Raw genomic sequence first — 18,361 nt, forward strand, 5'->3', positions numbered from 1 at the left:
GCTTTCAAAGTGGAATTATGTGTGAAGTGGGATCTTATGAGACCCTGTCCCTCACCCATCTGCTACGTACTTTTATGAGACTATAATAACTGATCTGGGAGGACTGTAGATGCTGTGGAGGCCAGTGCATGAATTCAGAAGTGATTTTAGAACACTTTAATAAAAAAACAGATTTAAAACAACATACTAGGAAAGAGGAATAAGTGTGCAAAACCAGGATAACTAGCAGGGCAGCAATACTGTGGGTGTGTACCTGAGATTTATAATAGAACACAAATGTGTCAACTGTGTGATACAGATGCAAGGGAGGAAATGTCATCCTGGACTGTACCACTACCAGTAATATTTTTGCAAGTCATTTGAAGTAATTAATCTTCTCTGCAGTGATAGGACCTCTGCTGAGGAGTATTATGTCCAGTTCTGGGCATGACATCTAAGGCTTGGTGCAGAGAATTGAATAAAGTACAGGAAGAAGTTACATAGTATGTTTTATCAACTTAGAAGAAACTGATTAAGTAGTCCTGCTCTGTCTAGGAGGTAATGAGAAGGGAGTGGAATCGGGAGGTGATAGAGGAGTCCTTCAAATATAACAAAGACAATTGTAATGAAAATGTTAGGCTTCAAGAATATTCAAGCCTCAAGAATAGCATGACAGGTAATGGATTTAGTTTTTATTGGGGAGGTTTGTTATTAGGTGACTGTCCTAGCCTTAGCCATCTTTTCCCAAGCAAGCTATGAGCTTCCTTTGTTGTCTTAAAAATAATTGCTTTATCAAGCTTAGTTTAAGTGTACTTTATTTGACTTCTCAGTTGGGGAGGGATCAGAAGAGATCCCTTCAGCACCCTTCTGATCTCATGGATCTGGAATTCTCTAGTTAGTATCAAACTTTAATTTGTCATTGACGACTTTGTCTTTTGGTGTCTTCATGTTAGTCAACTGTACTACACTGGTTATGGGTAACCAACTTGTCTTTTATTTTTAGGCAATGCCCAATGGTCCTGCTTGGTGTTGGTGGCTTCTAGCTGTTCTCCCAGTAGACCCCAGATATCAGCTGTCAGTTCTCTCCATGATGTCTTTAAAAGACCGTCTGATAAAAATCCAACATATACTCACATATTTTTCTAGAGACCAGTCCAAGTGACTAACCGCCTGGGTCTTCCTGAAAAGTTACTCTGTTCTGGTTGTAGTAGCAGCTGGAATTTTTGCTGCCTTTGCACATCTAGCGCTGGTTTGAGAAGTGTAATGGAACTGCTTTTTCTCTCTGCTCCCCACCCTCCCGACTTCCTGAACCATGCGGTTCTTTGAATGCACACTTTCCTCAACTATGAGAGAAGACCACTGATGATTGCACAGCGTCAATCCAGCTAGATATGTTTTTCACGTTATCTACATTACAATTTGCACTATGTAGAAGAGAACCTTTTTGAGACTTGATAATTTTAGCCACTGACTTTTTAAAGCTGTGGGAAGTGCAGGACTTAAGGCTGACAGTCCAAGTTTACAACATTGAGGAGGTATTAAAGGTTTTGCAAATGTTTGCCTCATACAACTGTTCTTTTGCTGTTTGCACAAATATTTGAAATATAGTATTGAATGTCACTGTTGGATATTACTACTCTTGTTGAAATTATCTTGACCATGAATATGGCACAGATTTTTAAGTTATCTTGTAAATGTATGCATCACAAAACAGGTGACATTATGAACTGTATGCTGAACTGAGAGCCATTTTTAAGGAACGAATGCAAAAAAAAAAAAAGGTACTTCTGTCTAAAAACACTTAAACTGTGAATATGGTTTACATACCTAGGCCTGTACATGTTAAAGAGGAAAATGAAAACTAAATGCTAGTACCAGTTACGTCTCTACTGGGCTTTTCAGGCTGGCTGTTCTTCCAGAGCACACACTTAGTTTATAGAGCTTAGAAGAAGAAATCTTAGAGTGTGCGCGTGTGTGTGTATTGGGGATTGTGCATCCCGGATTTAAAAGCTTAAAAGTTTTATTTGAACTTTTTAAGTTGGTGCAAATGTGAGTTCTATGCCTTATTCATATCAATAGTAGAGCACACTGCAGTGGCAAGGTTAGCATCATGCTGCCAATAGGTACTTTTTGTAATTAAAGGTTTGCATATTTGTGAATATGTCTGATACTGGCTTTCTTGTATGTAAATCATTTGTAAAATATTTCTTAAATCTTGCTTTTGCTAATATATTTAATTTTCAATAAAAGCTAAAAGTTTGTAATATTTTTAACTTTATCAGAAACTAAAAACCACTTTCATTTTCCATATGCTTCTATTCTGGGATCTTAAGTACGTCCAGAAGCAGCTGTTTAACCTACATCAGGGTTGTGGGCACTTCATGACGTAATTGGTACGTACATAATTGTTTCTGATTATAGTACCTGTCTCAGACTGATTATCGGTCAGACAAGTTTTTTGCTGGTGTCCTGCTTTTTTATCTACTTTGTTTAAATGAAGGTGGTTTCAGGTATGAAGTTTGCGTTTCACAAAACTTAAACGTTGTGGGAAACTGTTCTTGCAGAACAGTTAGGTATTTCACAGACTTGCTAATCAGATGCTCTGGCCTTGTTCTTTTCTGGAGTTCAAGGCCCGAGATATTACAGGCAACCTGAAATCTGATGGATCATTTTTAATGTGGGCTTCTATCTACGGTAAATTTCCCCTTTATTGTATGAATAAAGTCCTGGATCAATATTTGGAAAGCTTTATTTGCATAATAAAAGAAGAAAGGAGATCCTCTATTTCTCCACTTCAGTATGTTTTAACTTTAGAAACTTAATCTTTGTATCACCACGATCTTCTTAAGAATGCAGGTGACAGGATTTTTTTTTTCTTGACAGCGAAAAGTCCCTGTAGCCAGGCTTGAAATACCCAAATAATCTAGCAGCAATTATTTTTTTCTTCCTTGCCGAGAGCTTTAATTTTGAAATTGAGTATTCCCCAGTCTGCTGGAAGGTGTGGCTTCTAGGTGTTTCTTTATAATTTCCCATGAGTTTTTAATACAACAAAAATTCAGATAAAGTGTCAGTTGGCTTGCACTGTCCTGTGCATATGTAAGTTCTACTTCTGGAATTGTAAACCATGTAAGAGAAAACTTTATTAAAAAGAAACAGCAACAACAAAAAAAGCAAAATTACTGTGATTAACACATGCTGCATTAAGACTGATAGTAAGTACTACTCTTCAGGAACTATTCTACACACGATCATTGTAGGTGCTGTTGGGAATGATTGAAATTGAGAATGGGGAGGAAAGATTTTTAAGAGGATTTTTAAGTTGGAATTTTTTCAAGTGGTTGGTTGTGAACCAGATTTTGTCACTTTGTGCAGTTAGAATGGGGCAGAACAACAAGCTCACCTGAATGTTGGCATAGACCTTTCAGTAAATATCTTGAAGAGAGATACCATGCTGTACTTTGTTGATAGTGTTTTGAATTTGGGGAGTACTTCCTTATTGATTATCTTTTTAATTCCCCCCTGCCATGTCATACAGCAAGGGTTCTTTAGCTATCGAATGATAAAACAGCAACAGGCTAAGGACCAAGTTTGATCAACTTACATTTATTATAATAAAGTTGACAATTGATGTAATTAAGCCTGAGCGGAATGCGAGCAATCTAGGCAGGAGCGAAAGGGAAAAGGGGAAAGCTTACTTGCTGTGTAGGCAAGGTACAACACTGTTAATGATTAGTCTTACCCGATGATGAGCAACAGTCAGGGAAATTGTCCTTATGTCGTGACAGAGGAGGTTGACGTCTCCTTTGCCGGGCAGCACCCCTGGACCAGCCAATGAGAGCTACCCCAAGTTGGTGTTAGGGCACCTCATTTATGGGATTGTGCCTTCCCTGTTCAACTGTGTGATTGACAAGTTGATGTAGACGTGTTCTTTACGTAAGTGTGAGAACAAAACGAGATGTGCCTCGAAAGATTGGTGATCTGTAAATAGCTATACAATAAACTGGATGTGAGTGTACGTTAATATGAGAAAGGCCATAAACTTCACTGTACTGAGAAGTATCTGCCCAGAACTGATGTATTTTTCAAATCTTTCTGGCAAGGACCTCTTCCCAATTTTGCTAAATTGTGGCCAGAGATCTCACTGAAATTCTTAATTCATGATTAATATTCACTTCTAGTCTCTTTACCTTAAATTACTCTTACCAAACAATTTCTTGTAACAACTCGGTGCCCTGGGTGAGAACCAATGAACTTTAGGTTCAGAAACTTCAGTTTTCTCTGTGTGAAATGGCAACTTTGTGTTTTTCCATCTAACTTGATTTTTCTTTTGGAAATTGGCAAATACACAAACTTCTTCACATTCTAGCAAATCGTTTCTCTGTGGGCCTATTACTGGTCCTAAGTTTCTTTAAGGACAATATGCAAAGATGGCTGTAAGATACGTTGGTGGGGGTGGCTATGAAACTTGAAGTGATGCCAGAACTTTACGAGGGAGAAATGTTTGCTCTGAACCCCATGAAAGACTAGGCCAGATTCAAACATTGCTAGCGGCTTTACAAGACTTGGAAGGACAGTATGCTCATCCTTTTGGTTTTATAAATCATCTAACCCACTCCTTTGAGCTGGTCTGTCCCAGCGTGTGTGGGGTGGGGTAAATACCTGCTAAATACTGAAATTTTACTATAGCCTCATTTGCATCGATTACAAGTGAGACAGGGTAGAGTTGATCTGCATAACTGAGTCTCCTGAACGACAGCACAAGGGAGACTTGCAGTGCAAGGCACTGCTCACTTGACTTTATCAGTTGGGGCAGGGACAGTTCCCAGAGAGAATGGTTGAAACTTTGGCTTTGAGCAGGTCTTCAAGGAGCAGTAGACAAACCACAACTGCCTGGCCTGCGCCTGACCAAGTCTGAGATGTTGCTCTTTCAGTACTGCCTTTGACTGTAGAAACCTGGCTATCTACAACTGGGTTTCCAGTGGGAAGGTTGTTGCAGTTAGTGCGTAGACATGAGATACCTGTTTAAGGATTATCGTATCCATGCCGCTTGGTATCACACTGAAATCTGTCCGTTAGCCTCTCATTTATGTGCTTTTCTACAATTTAAAAAAAAAAAAAGAGCTGTAAAACGTTTAATGCTAGGATGTAAGTTATTCTAAAGTCTCGACCAAAACAAAGTAAAAGAGACTCCACTGAGTTTTGAGCCTTGATTTTGGTGAAGTTTTACTTTCCTGGATGCTCATGACTGCGACTGCTTTTACAAGCAAAGGCCAATAGCAGGATTTCACCATGGATTTAAAAATGTAATTGCACTAGTGATAGTACAAGCGATGTAGCTCAAATGCAGTCAGGAGCGCCTGTGAGCATGTGGCAGGCTCTCTAAGGACAAAAAGTTCTGAATGTTGGAGAGAAAGAAGTTGGTAAAGAAGTCTTTATACTTCTAGTTGAGGGGTTTTGTTTTGTTTGGTAAGTCAGATGGAAGAATGTCCTATACTGGAAATAACTTCTAAAGCAGACTGAATATGAACCTGTACTAGCTAGGAAGCTGGCCATTTACCAGATGTTTAAGTGTGTTAGAAAAGGGAAATGATGTAATGGGAAACTGGGGACAGGGAGCTGTGCTGTATCAAGACAAATACAGTCACTTTCCAATCCCAATAGAAATTCTCTGGAGCTTGGCATCTTAAACTACCTAATTATATCACCTATTTGTGTGCGTGTTGGTTCCTTGCGTTCAAGAGCTTTCTGGTCTGTCAGCTAGGAATGCTGCTTTTTATCGGCATAAAGAGCTTATACAAGGCGCTTGGCCAAGTGGGCTAGCTTCTCCCTGATGCTGCTCTGAGGTGGTGGTGGTTGTTTTGGGGTTTTCTTTTTTTCCCTTTGTTCCTTTTTTTTTGTTTGTTCTATTTCTTTTTGGTTTTCCCTCTTGCATCAGACCTTACTTAGTTCTGTCTGAGGGCTACTTGTTGGGGCTGCCACAGCCCACCCTCTTTCCTGTGCCGGTTTATCAGATCTGTTTATCAGACGTTTCAGCTTACTTCCCCCTGCGGGACAAAATCCCGGTATCTTGGAAGCTCTGAGTTCCTCTGAAAGACAACCTGTTCTTTTCTGTGAAAAGCTCTGTCCTTGAAAAGACTTGAACTTGATGCTTGATATTCTCAAGCATCTGTTGAGCTTTTGGCAACTTGTTTGCTGTGCTATCTTTCTATCAAGGTATCTATCCTCCTAGTGGTGATGACATCTGTCATTAGGAGGGAAGAGAGAGAGCAAAGCTGTTATAGTTAATTCTTTTACCAAGTTCCATGCAAATACATCTTAATTCCTTCTTCAAGAAATTTTGAATTTTACCTTCCATAGGGAACAAATAATCTTCTGTCTTCTCCAAGTTGAAGATCTTCCTTATGCTCGGGGCATACTCTTCAGGGAGTAAGTCCTTCAGAAAGCTCCCAGTCTAGTTGAACTGATATTTCATAGTCATCATCATTTCCATACCAAAGGAAGGTTAACAGGGTCTGTCTAAGGCCTGCTACAAGACTCCCGAGGCAGAAACCCAAAGCTCTTAGAGGCAGCTGCAGCATTGCTGTGGTCCAACCCCTGTTGCAGTTATTTAAGGAAACAAATTGAAACAGTGTGGGGGGGGGAAGGGGAAATTAAGATGTTCCCTTCCTACAGGTGTCCGCATCCCTGTGGTGGTTAAAGTACTCTTTCAGTACTTACTTTTCAGTACCCTCAGTAAGGAGTAAAAGTTAAGTTTTGTCCCTTTCCCCCAGTAGAGAGGGGATTAAATTGCTTATAACCTGGGTGACTGTTCTAACCTGTAGAGTGCGTATTATGTTTTGAGTGAATAGGTATGCTTTGAGATCCTGGCTGGAACACTGACTTTGTGTATCCTGATGAGGCTTCGATGAGTAAGAGGCTGTTCTGCCCTGTCAAGATCTAAAATGCTTCTGCAAAAGCACAACAGCAGATGCTTAAGTGGCTTTAGGTCCCTCTCGCTCAAGTAGCTGTTGTGCAGCAACTCTGAGGAGTTTTGAATGCACACACTTAGATCTGAAAGGGAATAGGGATTTGGGAACGGGGACTGCAGCCGCATTCTAGAGGTACTTAAGCTCTGCGGGAAATGCAGGGTTTGTGGTTTTTGGTTTTGCTTTTTTTTAAAATCAACCCTCTATGAAGCTTTAAAGTTCTCCTCATGTACATACCTTGAAACAAGTCTTGATTGTTCAAACAACCTTTATACCTTATTTTTGTCTGAGCCCAGAAATGGAGCATGTGTAAGCTTTTGGAAGTTTTGAACAGGGAAGTGTGACTGCTAATTAGGACATGATCTAATCCAGGGTCCTAGGTTCCACAGCAGGTGCTTAAAAATTAGATTTTTCATTACAGGTATTCCAACTCAATTTTAAAAATGCAAATAAATTTAAGTAATCCCTCTATGTAATAGTTTTTATGAAGATAAAAGCACTTTTTATTTAAGAATTTGTTGGGACAGTTTTTAAAATTGGACAAAAAAGCAAGTGCTACAAGATCAATTTCTGCCTGAAGAAATTCTCAGGTTATTGCATCAATGTAACAGTTGGAATGCTGAACCAAGGGGAAGTATGTTTGTTTTATAGCAAAAGCTTTGTGAAGAACTTCCAGCTAAACAGCTGATACGCAGCACTTCGGCCTTTAGGATGACTATGTAGAGTCGTTGCAGATATCATAGACTTTACAGGTTTCATCTGCTGATCACAGCAACACAGTGTTAATGCTAGCAGCTGTGTCTTTGTACTTCTTTGCAAGGCAACTGCTCAAGCAAGGGTTTGCTTCTGAGAGTTCAGTACAGACTGCACAAAAAAAACACCAAACAATCCAGCCCATCCAGAAACTGAAGAATTGCCATCTCTATGGCAACTAAAGCACTTAGCATGCTCATGCCCAGTGTAAACTGGCACAATTTTACACATGAAGTTAGTATAATCAGGGTGCAAGTAATTTGAGGATAGTAACTGGCGACAATACAGAATATTCCAAGGTGTAACACTCAAACCATTGTCTGTTACTAATTTTTATTGCATGGGGGAAGACTGTACAGAGACAGCAACACAACATAGCGATGCAGGTAGAAAAAGAGACAAATGGCTGGCTGCAGTTGCCTGTCTCACCATGGTGCTGGGGTAGTCAGGTGACTAATAAGCTTGTCAGGTTGATCACCCATCAGAGCTAACACCCAGTGTTGGGTAGGGAGGGGAAGAATAGGAAATGACACTTTCACCTCTTGTGAAACTTCACCCTCAGGTTATGTATTGTTATACATAACACAGTCTGAGCTAGCAGACTGCTGCCACCAGGAGAAAGAAGCGCTGCCCTCTCCTTTACAGTTGTTGGCTCTGGTTCTTGTCTGATTAGAAGGTAAGATGAACCCATTCACTCACCCAAGCAAACAAAGAACATGCACTCATCTCTTTTTGCCCATTAATTTTTCTGCTAGTTGAAGTTAATACTGCTATCTTGTTAGGAGAGCTAGCTGACAGCAGGCTTTCAGATGTGCTAGCATAAGCATGCAGGTGAGTACAACCCTGGTAAATAGCTTGCTTGCTAAAAAACACTGTCTTGAGGATCTTCACTTCTAAGTCAGTGCTTCCACAGAGATGGTATGCCACCAGGGAATTTCAACCTCTTTGTCATCACTAGCCCTCACTATTATTGAGATTTCATTTAGAAATACATTAGAAAAGCAACCGCCCTCAAGACTAAGAAAAAAGTTCTAGTTATTTTGCTTTAGTGTAAGCTTTGACCAATTAAAAAAAACCCTGCACTTAACTCCAGAAGAGAGCATTGTTTAGAGCTCTTCTATACAATGACACATAAGACGCGGTCCCTTCCTGTGAAGGAGAAGGCCAGCAGCAGCATTTAATCCAGTTGCTCGCACTAAGGGGTAAGGCCTGACCTACCACACAATCATAAAGCAGTACGTTAGGAACAAAGCAACACAGCTTCCTATAACAGAGAGACACTTAAGCAGCAGAGTATCTTCCAGAAGACTGTCACCTAATACCATTCTAGGCAGGTTTTAGTGCATAAGCTTTTTACGAGAGTATTACCTAACTTGAGGTCCTGAAGTTACGTACCACAGCTAATGGCTAGCTTTTGCGTGTACTTACTGAATAAGTCTCCATTAAGCAGCTTTGAATTCAATAGTTTATTTATAATTGTAAAAGTGTGTTACATACATTGAGTAATTGCATATTTGTTAGAATCGTACCTACTCAGAAGACTGGTGTGTGCAAAGACAAGACAGTCATGCTTGGATTTCCCCCCAGTAGTTTGTTGCTTTACTATTTATTCCCCCCCTTCAGTTCAGTAAAATTTCCATAGAAACAGTGAGGAAATATAGATATATAATAGGTAGTTATTGAAGTGTATGAAGACAGTTTGACAACATCACATAGGCCCTTTAGAACTACTGAAGGGAGACATCTGCCTAGTATTTAAAAGGGCAAAAACTGGACCAGGCAAGAGTTACAGCAAACAGGCAACAAGCCTAGTTACAGTTCACTCAAACCATTTGTATAGCTTGTTATGAACAAGAGAATTGGCGTCAACTTTATCACATCATTCCAGAAGATATCAATGGGGTATGTATACATACACATATTAAAAAACCATACATGTATATATATACACATTTTTTAAGTAAGGCAGGTATTTATTTCAGGCTCTTCAAACATTTTTCCAGCCCCTTTTCCTATTAATACAGGATATGTTGCCATTTTATTGCTAAAGAAAGCATACCATCGTTGCAAGCAGAACAGCATCAGCACTGGCTTTAGTTAGCAGTCCAGCTGAGTTAATAAGGTTCAAGACATATTATTATTATGGAAGAATATTACTGTTACAGAAATACAGAAGACTAGTTGACTCCTATTTAGATCGCACCAAATCATTCTCTTGACATAGTCTGTAGTTAACAGTATCACTAAAAAGCAGAACAGCACCATTTTGGAGCAACAGAAAGAGATACCTAAAATACTACTTCCCCATCTTTTACTAAGTTTTGTATTTAAAAAAAAAATACACATGGGAAGGATGAGGACAGACTTCATCTGCTGCTCTAACAATGCTTTCTTCTGTAAGAAAGGATGCAGGACACTTGAGCTCATCCAAATGTAAATTCTAATATGAATGGATATGCACGCCATTATCTTTGCGTAAGTAATAACAGTTACTTGTTAGTATGACTTACAAGGTGCACTCTCGAAGTTTTTTGTCAGCCTGCTTCAAGGAGATCCAGGTGTTTAACATGTTTGATCGCAGTTTGGCCCACACCAAATGGTTGTTTAACCCAAATATCTGGGCAGCAAACTGGGCAGCTCCTTCAGGTGACAGAGTAGTAGGGCAGCCAAGACCTGCAGAGAAGAGTGCCACTTACCAAAGCATATTTTATAGTCAAACAAAACACTGCCTCTGAAGAACAATTTAAGACAATGTTTGTTTCAGCCTCCAGGAACCACATGATCTAGATTTAAAGCTACTGAAGTAGTATGTGTTCCACTACTTCTAACATGACTGCTTCATGGCATTTTAAACCAAAAGCCAGCATACCAAATGACTCTCCTTATACAAAGGTAAGAGACTTCTGGGCCTCCTAGTTGCCAAGCACCCGTTCAAGTCACTAACAAAGTTAAACCATACAGGTAGCAATGCGCTGAAGTAATAGTTAGAGTTAAGCTCATACCTACGCTGATTGTGGAGAAAGATTTTTTTTGATCTTTGATCATGAGGAAAATGCAGCTCTGTAACTGAACAAAATTCAATTATTTAGATCCCCATTAATACTAATTCCAATTTCAAACTGGAATATTTAGCAAGGATAAGCCAAGGTTTATATTTTTCTGAAGATGATTCCTATGCAATCTTTGCTCTGTCTATTGGGCTTTTTGCCATCAAGAAGTCAAAGACTGTATGCAAGATATTTCTAAAGACTTTGCTCAGTCTTTAGACTGATCCAGCTACTTTTCCAGTGTTTTGCCACATGTGTGTGCACGTATACATTATGTACGCTAGAACAACAACGAAAATAGAGTAGGTCAGAACAAGAACATGAGTTGAAGATCATCTTACCACTGGGTAGTCTGAGAGAGGACCACACATCCTGAGTACCCCAGTCAGCTGAGAGTGGAGGACAGTTGACAACTGGGTAAGCAGTGTTACCAGACATTACTGGCCCCAAACCGTTGCTTCTGCCAGCTACTGCAACAAACACTGTTGGGATTCCATCTCCTGGGGGGGGGAAGCGGAAGACATTCAGAAATAAGTAATCCACCTTGTTCTCTACCACTTGCTTTTGTGGGAACTTTATCCGAGACCCCAAGTCTGTTTGCAGTTATTTTGTCAATTCCATTACACAGCATGAGAATTTTGTGTCCAACTTCCCCACTTTACAGAAATATGTTCTAAATCTTGCAGCCTTAAATCCCAGCTACTGGTTTACCACAACTGAAGTTAGCACGTCTTACTGTCTCTGAGGGGAAGTCTCAGTATCAGAGGAGTAAGTGCTGCTTAGCTTTGTAGAGAACATAACCATTAAGCCTCTGGCATCTTTAAGTGTTCCTCTCCTTAAATTTTACACAGTTCACCTCAAAATGTGTTTCTCAACTATGGTTACCACACATGTGGTTTCACCAAGTAGAAAGTATACTCCCACAAAAATAAATAGTTCTTATCTCTCCTCTGCTAGGCTATAAACACTTTTGAAGAGGTGTCAAGTTTTCTTGGTAAAGATTAGAATTTAAATCAAGTATCTTTTTCTCACGGCATCTAAAATAACAAGGAAGAGTATTTTCATTAAACAGGCAGGAAAACATGATAGGAGCAACATCTGCCTTGTAAATAACACATCAGAATATTCAGAGTCAACTAGAGAAACTATCACTCCTCCTCATTTCAGAAGGGGCAGCATCATCAGCAAGATGCTACAATAAGTGTATTAACACGATCAAGGCTTGGGCAAAGTAGTTCTGGTACTGGGATAAAAGCAGAGGTTAGACTTTGAGTAATGGAAGCTGTGGCCAGGCAGCAGGACAATACATTACTCCGTAATTGCTTAGTGCAGTCTATAACCTGTCATTATGTAATTAGCAAGTATACAACAGCATCGTAACAGCTTGGTGTTCTGTTTAACAAAAAAAAACACAAACCAAAAAAACCAGACCCCACACAAATCTCCTTAAGCTGCCAAGTCATTCTTGAACATGATACTGTTTCAATCCAAATCGGTAGTTCTTTGGCATTTACCTTCATATTCTGCTTTGATCCTCAGGGTTTCATCTGGTCCTTTGTGAGCAGAGGTCACTCTTAACTCACAAGGAATTCCAAAGGCCGCGCATGCCTTTTTTATTTTTTCACAGTGACTGAGGTCAGAAGGAGATCCCATCAGCACCACAACTCTGCCTTGGCTCTTTGTTTTCAGAAGCAACTAGGGAAAAAGAGTGAAGCAGGGCGAGAGAAAGAAAAGCAGTCAACAGGATTGAAGACATGTGGTTATCAAAGTCTAGATATGTTGTTCATAAAAACAGATACCTCCACTCTTTCTGCAACCCATTCGAAGTTTCTCTTAACCATTTGCAGTGCTTCAGGAGTCACTTCTTTCAGGTCCCGGTAGGACTGAAAAGAGGGAAAAAAACCCCCAAAACTGAAGTTAATGTGTTTTGGCTACACAAAGCACTCATTTTTGCTACCATAATTGGTAAGAATACCCTGACTGAAATATTTATGCAGTTTCTAACAATTCCACAGGAAGGAGAACAGAGATTGGTACAGATATAGGACAGAGTGGATATGGAAGCAAGGAAGAGCTATTTAATGAAGAACCATCTCAGTAGGTGTAAACAACCTTCTACATTACAATTCATGGCCATTTGCAACATGAAAGGCTTTTAGCCATGAGGGTATGAAGGTTTTGGAAGCTTCCCAAAGGGTAAGTTTAAGGAAAAACATACAGCTTTTTTAAAATTGGATTTTTAACGACATGATTGCCTGCAGTAGCACTGCACTAGCCAGCCTAGGTTCTGCATGATGTTATCATGCACCTTATTTTAAGGAGACAAGCAAAAGCATTGTCAGAGCAATTCACTCAAGCATGCGAGTACATAATTCAGGCAAAGTAAACAGAGCAGTTCTGCTTCCCAATTTAAAAGTAATACCCCTCCTCCGACAAACCCACTTTGAAATCTTCCCCTGTGGCTTACAGCCACTTTCTCTCATAGGGTCTCTGTTACTAGTCTCAATGACTGTCACAGAAGCTCCACTGCAGCAACATGCCCAAACTGGTTCTTTCATAACTACTTATCTAGTAATTCAGAGATATTTGACAAGTGTAATTACTACAAGTTTAAATATAGGACAAGTTTTATTTCAACCTTATGTTTGCAGCCCTCATATGTGGACACAGTCTGTTAGTAACACTTAGAGACAACTGAATATTGAATTCAAGCTTAACCAAAATAAATAATGAAGAAAAGCATCCTCCCTGCAGATCTCTCTTATGTATCACCAGATCTCTACTAGTAGAGGATACCACTCTGAATAAACAGAGAAACTTGGAGGCAGACCTGGGAACCCAAGCTTCTATTCTTCCTACCAATTTGTTGTCCAACTATTTTATTACCTGCGTAAGTCAGAAATTTTTATTACCCCTAGAAGCTCCACGCTTCATTACAATAGCTCCAGTCAATAGCGCTGTTGGGCATTCCTACTGAAGACATACAGGCAGAGGATTTTTTTTTCTACCATAAACCAGATAATCAACTATTTAATGAGAACAGGATTGGACATTAGGTACCCTATACTCTGTAACAAGATAAGACTATCTAGAAAAAGCCACTCTGAAAGCAGATGTTTAACTGTAGGGTTTACTTTTTTCATTCTCCTTCCCAACTGACTTAAGAGGTAAAGATTAAAACACTACCTGTTTGTCCTTCTGCTGACTTCTGTCTCCTGATGGCCACAGTCTCCATGAATCATTATCAATAACATCAGCAAGAACAATTTCTTTTGTCAGAATATTAACACCAAATTCAATCTAAAAAGACAATAAGCATCCTATTTTAGGAACTATACAGTGATATATTTCCTGTCAGAACCAGGATCGTGAGAAATCAGATGCTTATACCTTCAGGTCTACCAGAGTGCAGTTTTGGGGCTGCCATGATTTTTCCAGGATCTCAAAAATAGCTTGAGTAGAACGAGCCATAATATCCACTTCAGTCTGGCCAATAGTAAGTCCAGCAAAACAGAATTTTGCTTCAATTAGCTGCTCCTCAGACCACTGTGGATCATTATTAGCATCATCCTGTTAAGAAAACCAAAACATATACATCATGTAATTTAAGCTTGCTAGAAAAGGAAAATAACCATTAGAAGATAATGCTAGGTTTTGTTCATTTTTCGTTTAAAAAAAAAAAAAACACAACAGGCTTTAAACTAGTATTTTATGATTAGCACTAGAAAAAGTGACAGCAACATTGAAAACACTTGTTATAACACCTGAACATCTTTAAAAGCACTTCAGGTTTGGACAGTGCCCCAGGAGTGACAGGGTACACTGCAAACAACACTTTAGGTCATCGTTCACAAGACACTTCTTTCAGCACGCATTCCCAAGGAAGTTCATAATCCTAAGTGACTAGCTAGCTACTTACCCTCACCATGCGAGTACTGTTTATTTTAATTTCTTCAAATACATCAACACATCTGTTTCAACTGATGCGTTAGGCTTATGCCTAAAAAGTCCTTATACCTTATAAATAAAACATTTTTCTATTTTAGGTACAGTTTGGCTTGTTATTCTTTGATGGCCCTGTAAGCCAGTAGTACATTATATGCACTTCAGACAAAACACCTGTTGGACAAGAATGCAAGAAAACTTTAGTGTGTTGGTAGTTTTGCCAGCGTAAGAGGATTGGTCAGCCACTAGCGCTACTTGCTTTGTTTGTCACCATTTTAAAAGAGATCAAACAGAGCTAGAACTCTGTATTATTAACATCACAGGAAAGGAAACTTACCTTGTAAAACATCTCAATTTTGGGTGGGTAAAACTTATATCCTTCTTTGACACCAGGGTTTCTTTTGAGGAAGGAGCCAGTAGCAATTCTTCTGCACACCCATTCAATTGGGATCATTTCACAGTGAGCTGCTATGAATGCTGTGTCACTCTGTTTCCTGACAAAAGCTGTTTTGATTCCTAAATGTAAAGATGGCAGCTTAGTTCCATTACTAGGCACACTCCACAGTTGAAACGAGTCACAAACATCTTTAATTTTGAGTACAACTGAATCTTGTTCTTCTCTGGACTTAAGGGACACACTGAAACTCTTCAGGGTATTTTAGGCCCAATCTGGCCTTGCAAAAGGCAATCAATGCAGTTATCTTCCACAAGTCATTAGTTTTGCCAATTTTATCATACAACACTCGCTTGTAGATCAGAACCTTATGCTCTGGTCAGAAATCCTATTCTTGCAAGTAATTTTGTTAACAGAACTTTAAAAAAAAAAATCTATCCCTCACAATGGTTTGTTTTTAAACAAAAGTTAGCAGCATCAAGTACCCAGCCATGCTCTGTGGTGGAAGATCTGTTATACATGGAACAGTAATTGAAGGCTTTCAAAAGAGTCAGGGAACATGGTAGTCTTTACTACTTTGTTTAATAAACGAGGATGGGGCAGGAAAGAGAATGACTTAGTCCTCCCTTTCATTACAAACTAACATTTATTTAGGGCACTAGATTTTAGTGATTTGTTAGGCAAAAGACATTAAGACTCAGAAGCCCATGCACACAAACCTGCTGCAGCAAGTCAACCTTCTTACATAATTCTAAGATGACCCCATATTAAACAGGTACAGCCAACACGTGCAGATAGGCACTGTAAGTGCTAAATGGCTCTTTTTTTTCTATTTCACTCTTGAGGAAAGTCCCACCTTTCTCCTCCCAGGGCAAGACAACTGCCAAGCTCAACTGGCATCTGCCAGAAACAGAAGACAAAGGAGCTGCATCCAGTCAAACCAAGAAGTAGCTCTATTCCATTCCATTGCCAAAGCCATAAATGAAGAATTAAAGTCTTAAAAAGTCAACTGCACATTAAGTCACTTCTAAATCCAGGCATTAAGGCCCCCGCATGGTTTACTACTACATTTTTTTCATCAGTGCGGATGCGTGCTTTTGAAGGGCTGACATTAGCTCTATTATAAAAGGAGAGAAACTTTAACAGAACTTTGTAAATCATCACCTTTGAAAGAGCAGGTTAAGAAGAGTTGCGCAAAGCAAACAAACTACTTCTCCGACAAGGCATTCACATTATCTGCAATTTACGCCAGTCAAATAAGCAAACTGGAGAAGAACCCTGAAAGTTCTTTTGTTGCTTTAAAACGCAGCTGCACTCTACTCTGCATATTTTTCCACAGCACCTTAAGTTACTGAGTACAAGCCATTTCAGGATCTTTGAGAGGTCTACAGCATGGCTTCTTCACATTTAAAGTTTGTATCTGTAGGATATTAAATATTTTGATTGTTATCTTAACTATTGCCATTTAAGAATTAGGCAAAACATCTCATTAATTGTTCCTAAATGAAAACTGGCAGTTTTAATCAACTGCACACATAATCAGAAAGACCTTGGAGGCTTCTTTGTACTGTATGCACAATAGGCTTCCCAAGAAAGGCAGTAACTGAAGATTATACTGAATGACTTGATGTATCTTTGTCTCAGCCCATATTTTAAGAACTACTTGCACAGAAATATAGGTAGATGCAACTGTACAGAAACTACCTTTCTCTTCCCCACATATGAAACATGCTAGGATTTTACTGTTTGACTGAGAGCTATTACTACACCTTATAACAGATAATACAACTTTTAGAGTAGCTCAGCTGGTACTTGAAGCAATCTTTGTGCGAGTGCTTCAAAGTGCACTGAGCACGCAGCTATAAGTGGTGTCAATGAAGCTTCCTGGCGCCTGTGTTATAGTAGTGTTTGCAGACTCAAGTCAGAAACCCACCAGCGCAAATTCCTCTTTACAACTTGCACACTTCTCAGTCAAAGACACTTCAAAATGCTTTCTCAAAGCGAAGACACTGGCTCAATTTTTGGAAGCGTGGTGCAAAACTTGAGTGGCTCAAGCTAGTTACGTATTGAATGAAAGCTTGCTTCTAGCATCAGAAATATTTTGAGTCTTTTAAAGTTAACATTAAGTTCCTGATACATTCAATACAGGCCGATATATGCACTCGTGATATAGTCCTCATAAGTGTTTAAGTACAAAGCGTACAGAAACTTTACGTTGATATAGCACACACAACTGAGAGGAGAGAAGAAAAAAATATAAAAAGATACTCTGATTTTATCTTTTAACATTCATACACAAATTTCACACAGCTTAGACATAGTCTGGTAGTGCCACTAGCTAGCAGTGACTTCTATGCAGGCAGATGTGGTAAGAAAGGCGAGATGCATCCACTCCGCTATTACAGGCGAGGGGGCGTGGGGGTAGGGAAGCACTGACAAAAGTAGAGGGGAGGATTAGGGGGTGTGTCCAAACAAGCAGGAGAAACTATCGCAGTGCTATCTGCCATTAGATTACTTCAGAGAATCTCATGTTCCAGGCGAACACCCACCCAGCTCTGTAGTACCAGAGGGAAAGTGTAACTAAAAACTAATAGAAAAGACACTAAGAAAACCCATCAGAGCTTCAAGGCAGGGTAAACCAATATATAGAAACAATACTGTTTTGTAACAGTACCTGTGATACACAGGCATGTAATTCTACCTTTGAAATACTTACCAGCTTCTTGAAGCAACTGAAACACACAGCTAGTTGTTGTATTGGAAATGGCAGCCTTCCCTTCCATTCGGTCCTTCCTGGCTGCATTTCCCGCCGTTATTTGGTCTTTTGACTGCATGAGAACACATCCCGGGATATCTGGCAGCTCGTACACTTCTTTCGTTTTACCTTCATTAACCTTTTTACCAAGTTTCAGGTCTAGAGAAATAAATAAATAAATAATCAATCAGTTTTAGACTGAAATAAGTTTTTTACTTCTGCACCTAAGCCCACCGAGCTCGCACACTTTACCAGTTGCGTGCAGAGCGGGACCCAGCAGGGTCCCACGTTGCAGCCAGTGACCACGAAGAGCACGCTACGCCCCCATCTACGGGGCAACTTGGCCAGGCTTCCCTCCCAGCAGGGAGGGCGAAAGCGGTCGCGGCGAGACTTCTGCCCGCGCGGCTCCGGCGCCACGAGGGACGCGGCAGTGAAGCAGCGGTGCTTCGGCTGCCCTCACCTCCCCTCCGCCAGCACAGGTTCTCACACGCGGCGGGCGGTCGGGAGGTGCCGTCTGAGGCGC

At 39.9% G+C, this 18,361-nt stretch overlaps 2 protein-coding genes across 2 annotated transcripts in view; one reads left to right on the forward strand and one right to left on the reverse strand.

Moving 5' to 3' along the window:
* Nucleotides 1-1,740, forward strand: part of LONRF1 (LON peptidase N-terminal domain and ring finger 1) — a 16,071-nt gene extending 14,331 nt beyond the window's left edge. Inside the window, exon 12 of the mRNA XM_009277446.2 lies at nt 983-1,740. Within this exon, the coding sequence (XP_009275721.2) occupies nt 983-1,141 (159 nt within the window). The 3' untranslated portion in view covers nt 1,142-1,740. The remainder of the gene's footprint in view (nt 1-982) is intronic.
* Nucleotides 1-17,997, reverse strand: part of PAICS (phosphoribosylaminoimidazole carboxylase and phosphoribosylaminoimidazolesuccinocarboxamide synthase) — an 18,636-nt gene extending 639 nt beyond the window's left edge. The window contains exons 1-8 of the mRNA XM_019471569.1: nt 17,800-17,997; nt 15,027-15,205; nt 14,135-14,314; nt 13,931-14,044; nt 12,544-12,627; nt 12,259-12,439; nt 11,086-11,244; nt 10,208-10,370 (exon numbers count right to left, since the gene is read on the reverse strand). Coding sequence (XP_019327114.1) covers nt 10,208-10,370; nt 11,086-11,244; nt 12,259-12,439; nt 12,544-12,627; nt 13,931-14,044; nt 14,135-14,314; nt 15,027-15,205; nt 17,800-17,917 — 1,178 coding nt within the window. The 5' untranslated portion in view covers nt 17,918-17,997. The remainder of the gene's footprint in view (nt 1-10,207; nt 10,371-11,085; nt 11,245-12,258; nt 12,440-12,543; nt 12,628-13,930; nt 14,045-14,134; nt 14,315-15,026; nt 15,206-17,799) is intronic.
* Nucleotides 17,998-18,361: the final 364 nt, after the last annotated feature.

This window comes from Aptenodytes forsteri, unplaced genomic scaffold, assembly GCF_000699145.1.
Source record: "Aptenodytes forsteri isolate BGI_AS27 unplaced genomic scaffold, ASM69914v1 Scaffold65, whole genome shotgun sequence".
Lineage (NCBI taxonomy): Eukaryota > Metazoa > Chordata > Aves > Sphenisciformes > Spheniscidae > Aptenodytes > Aptenodytes forsteri.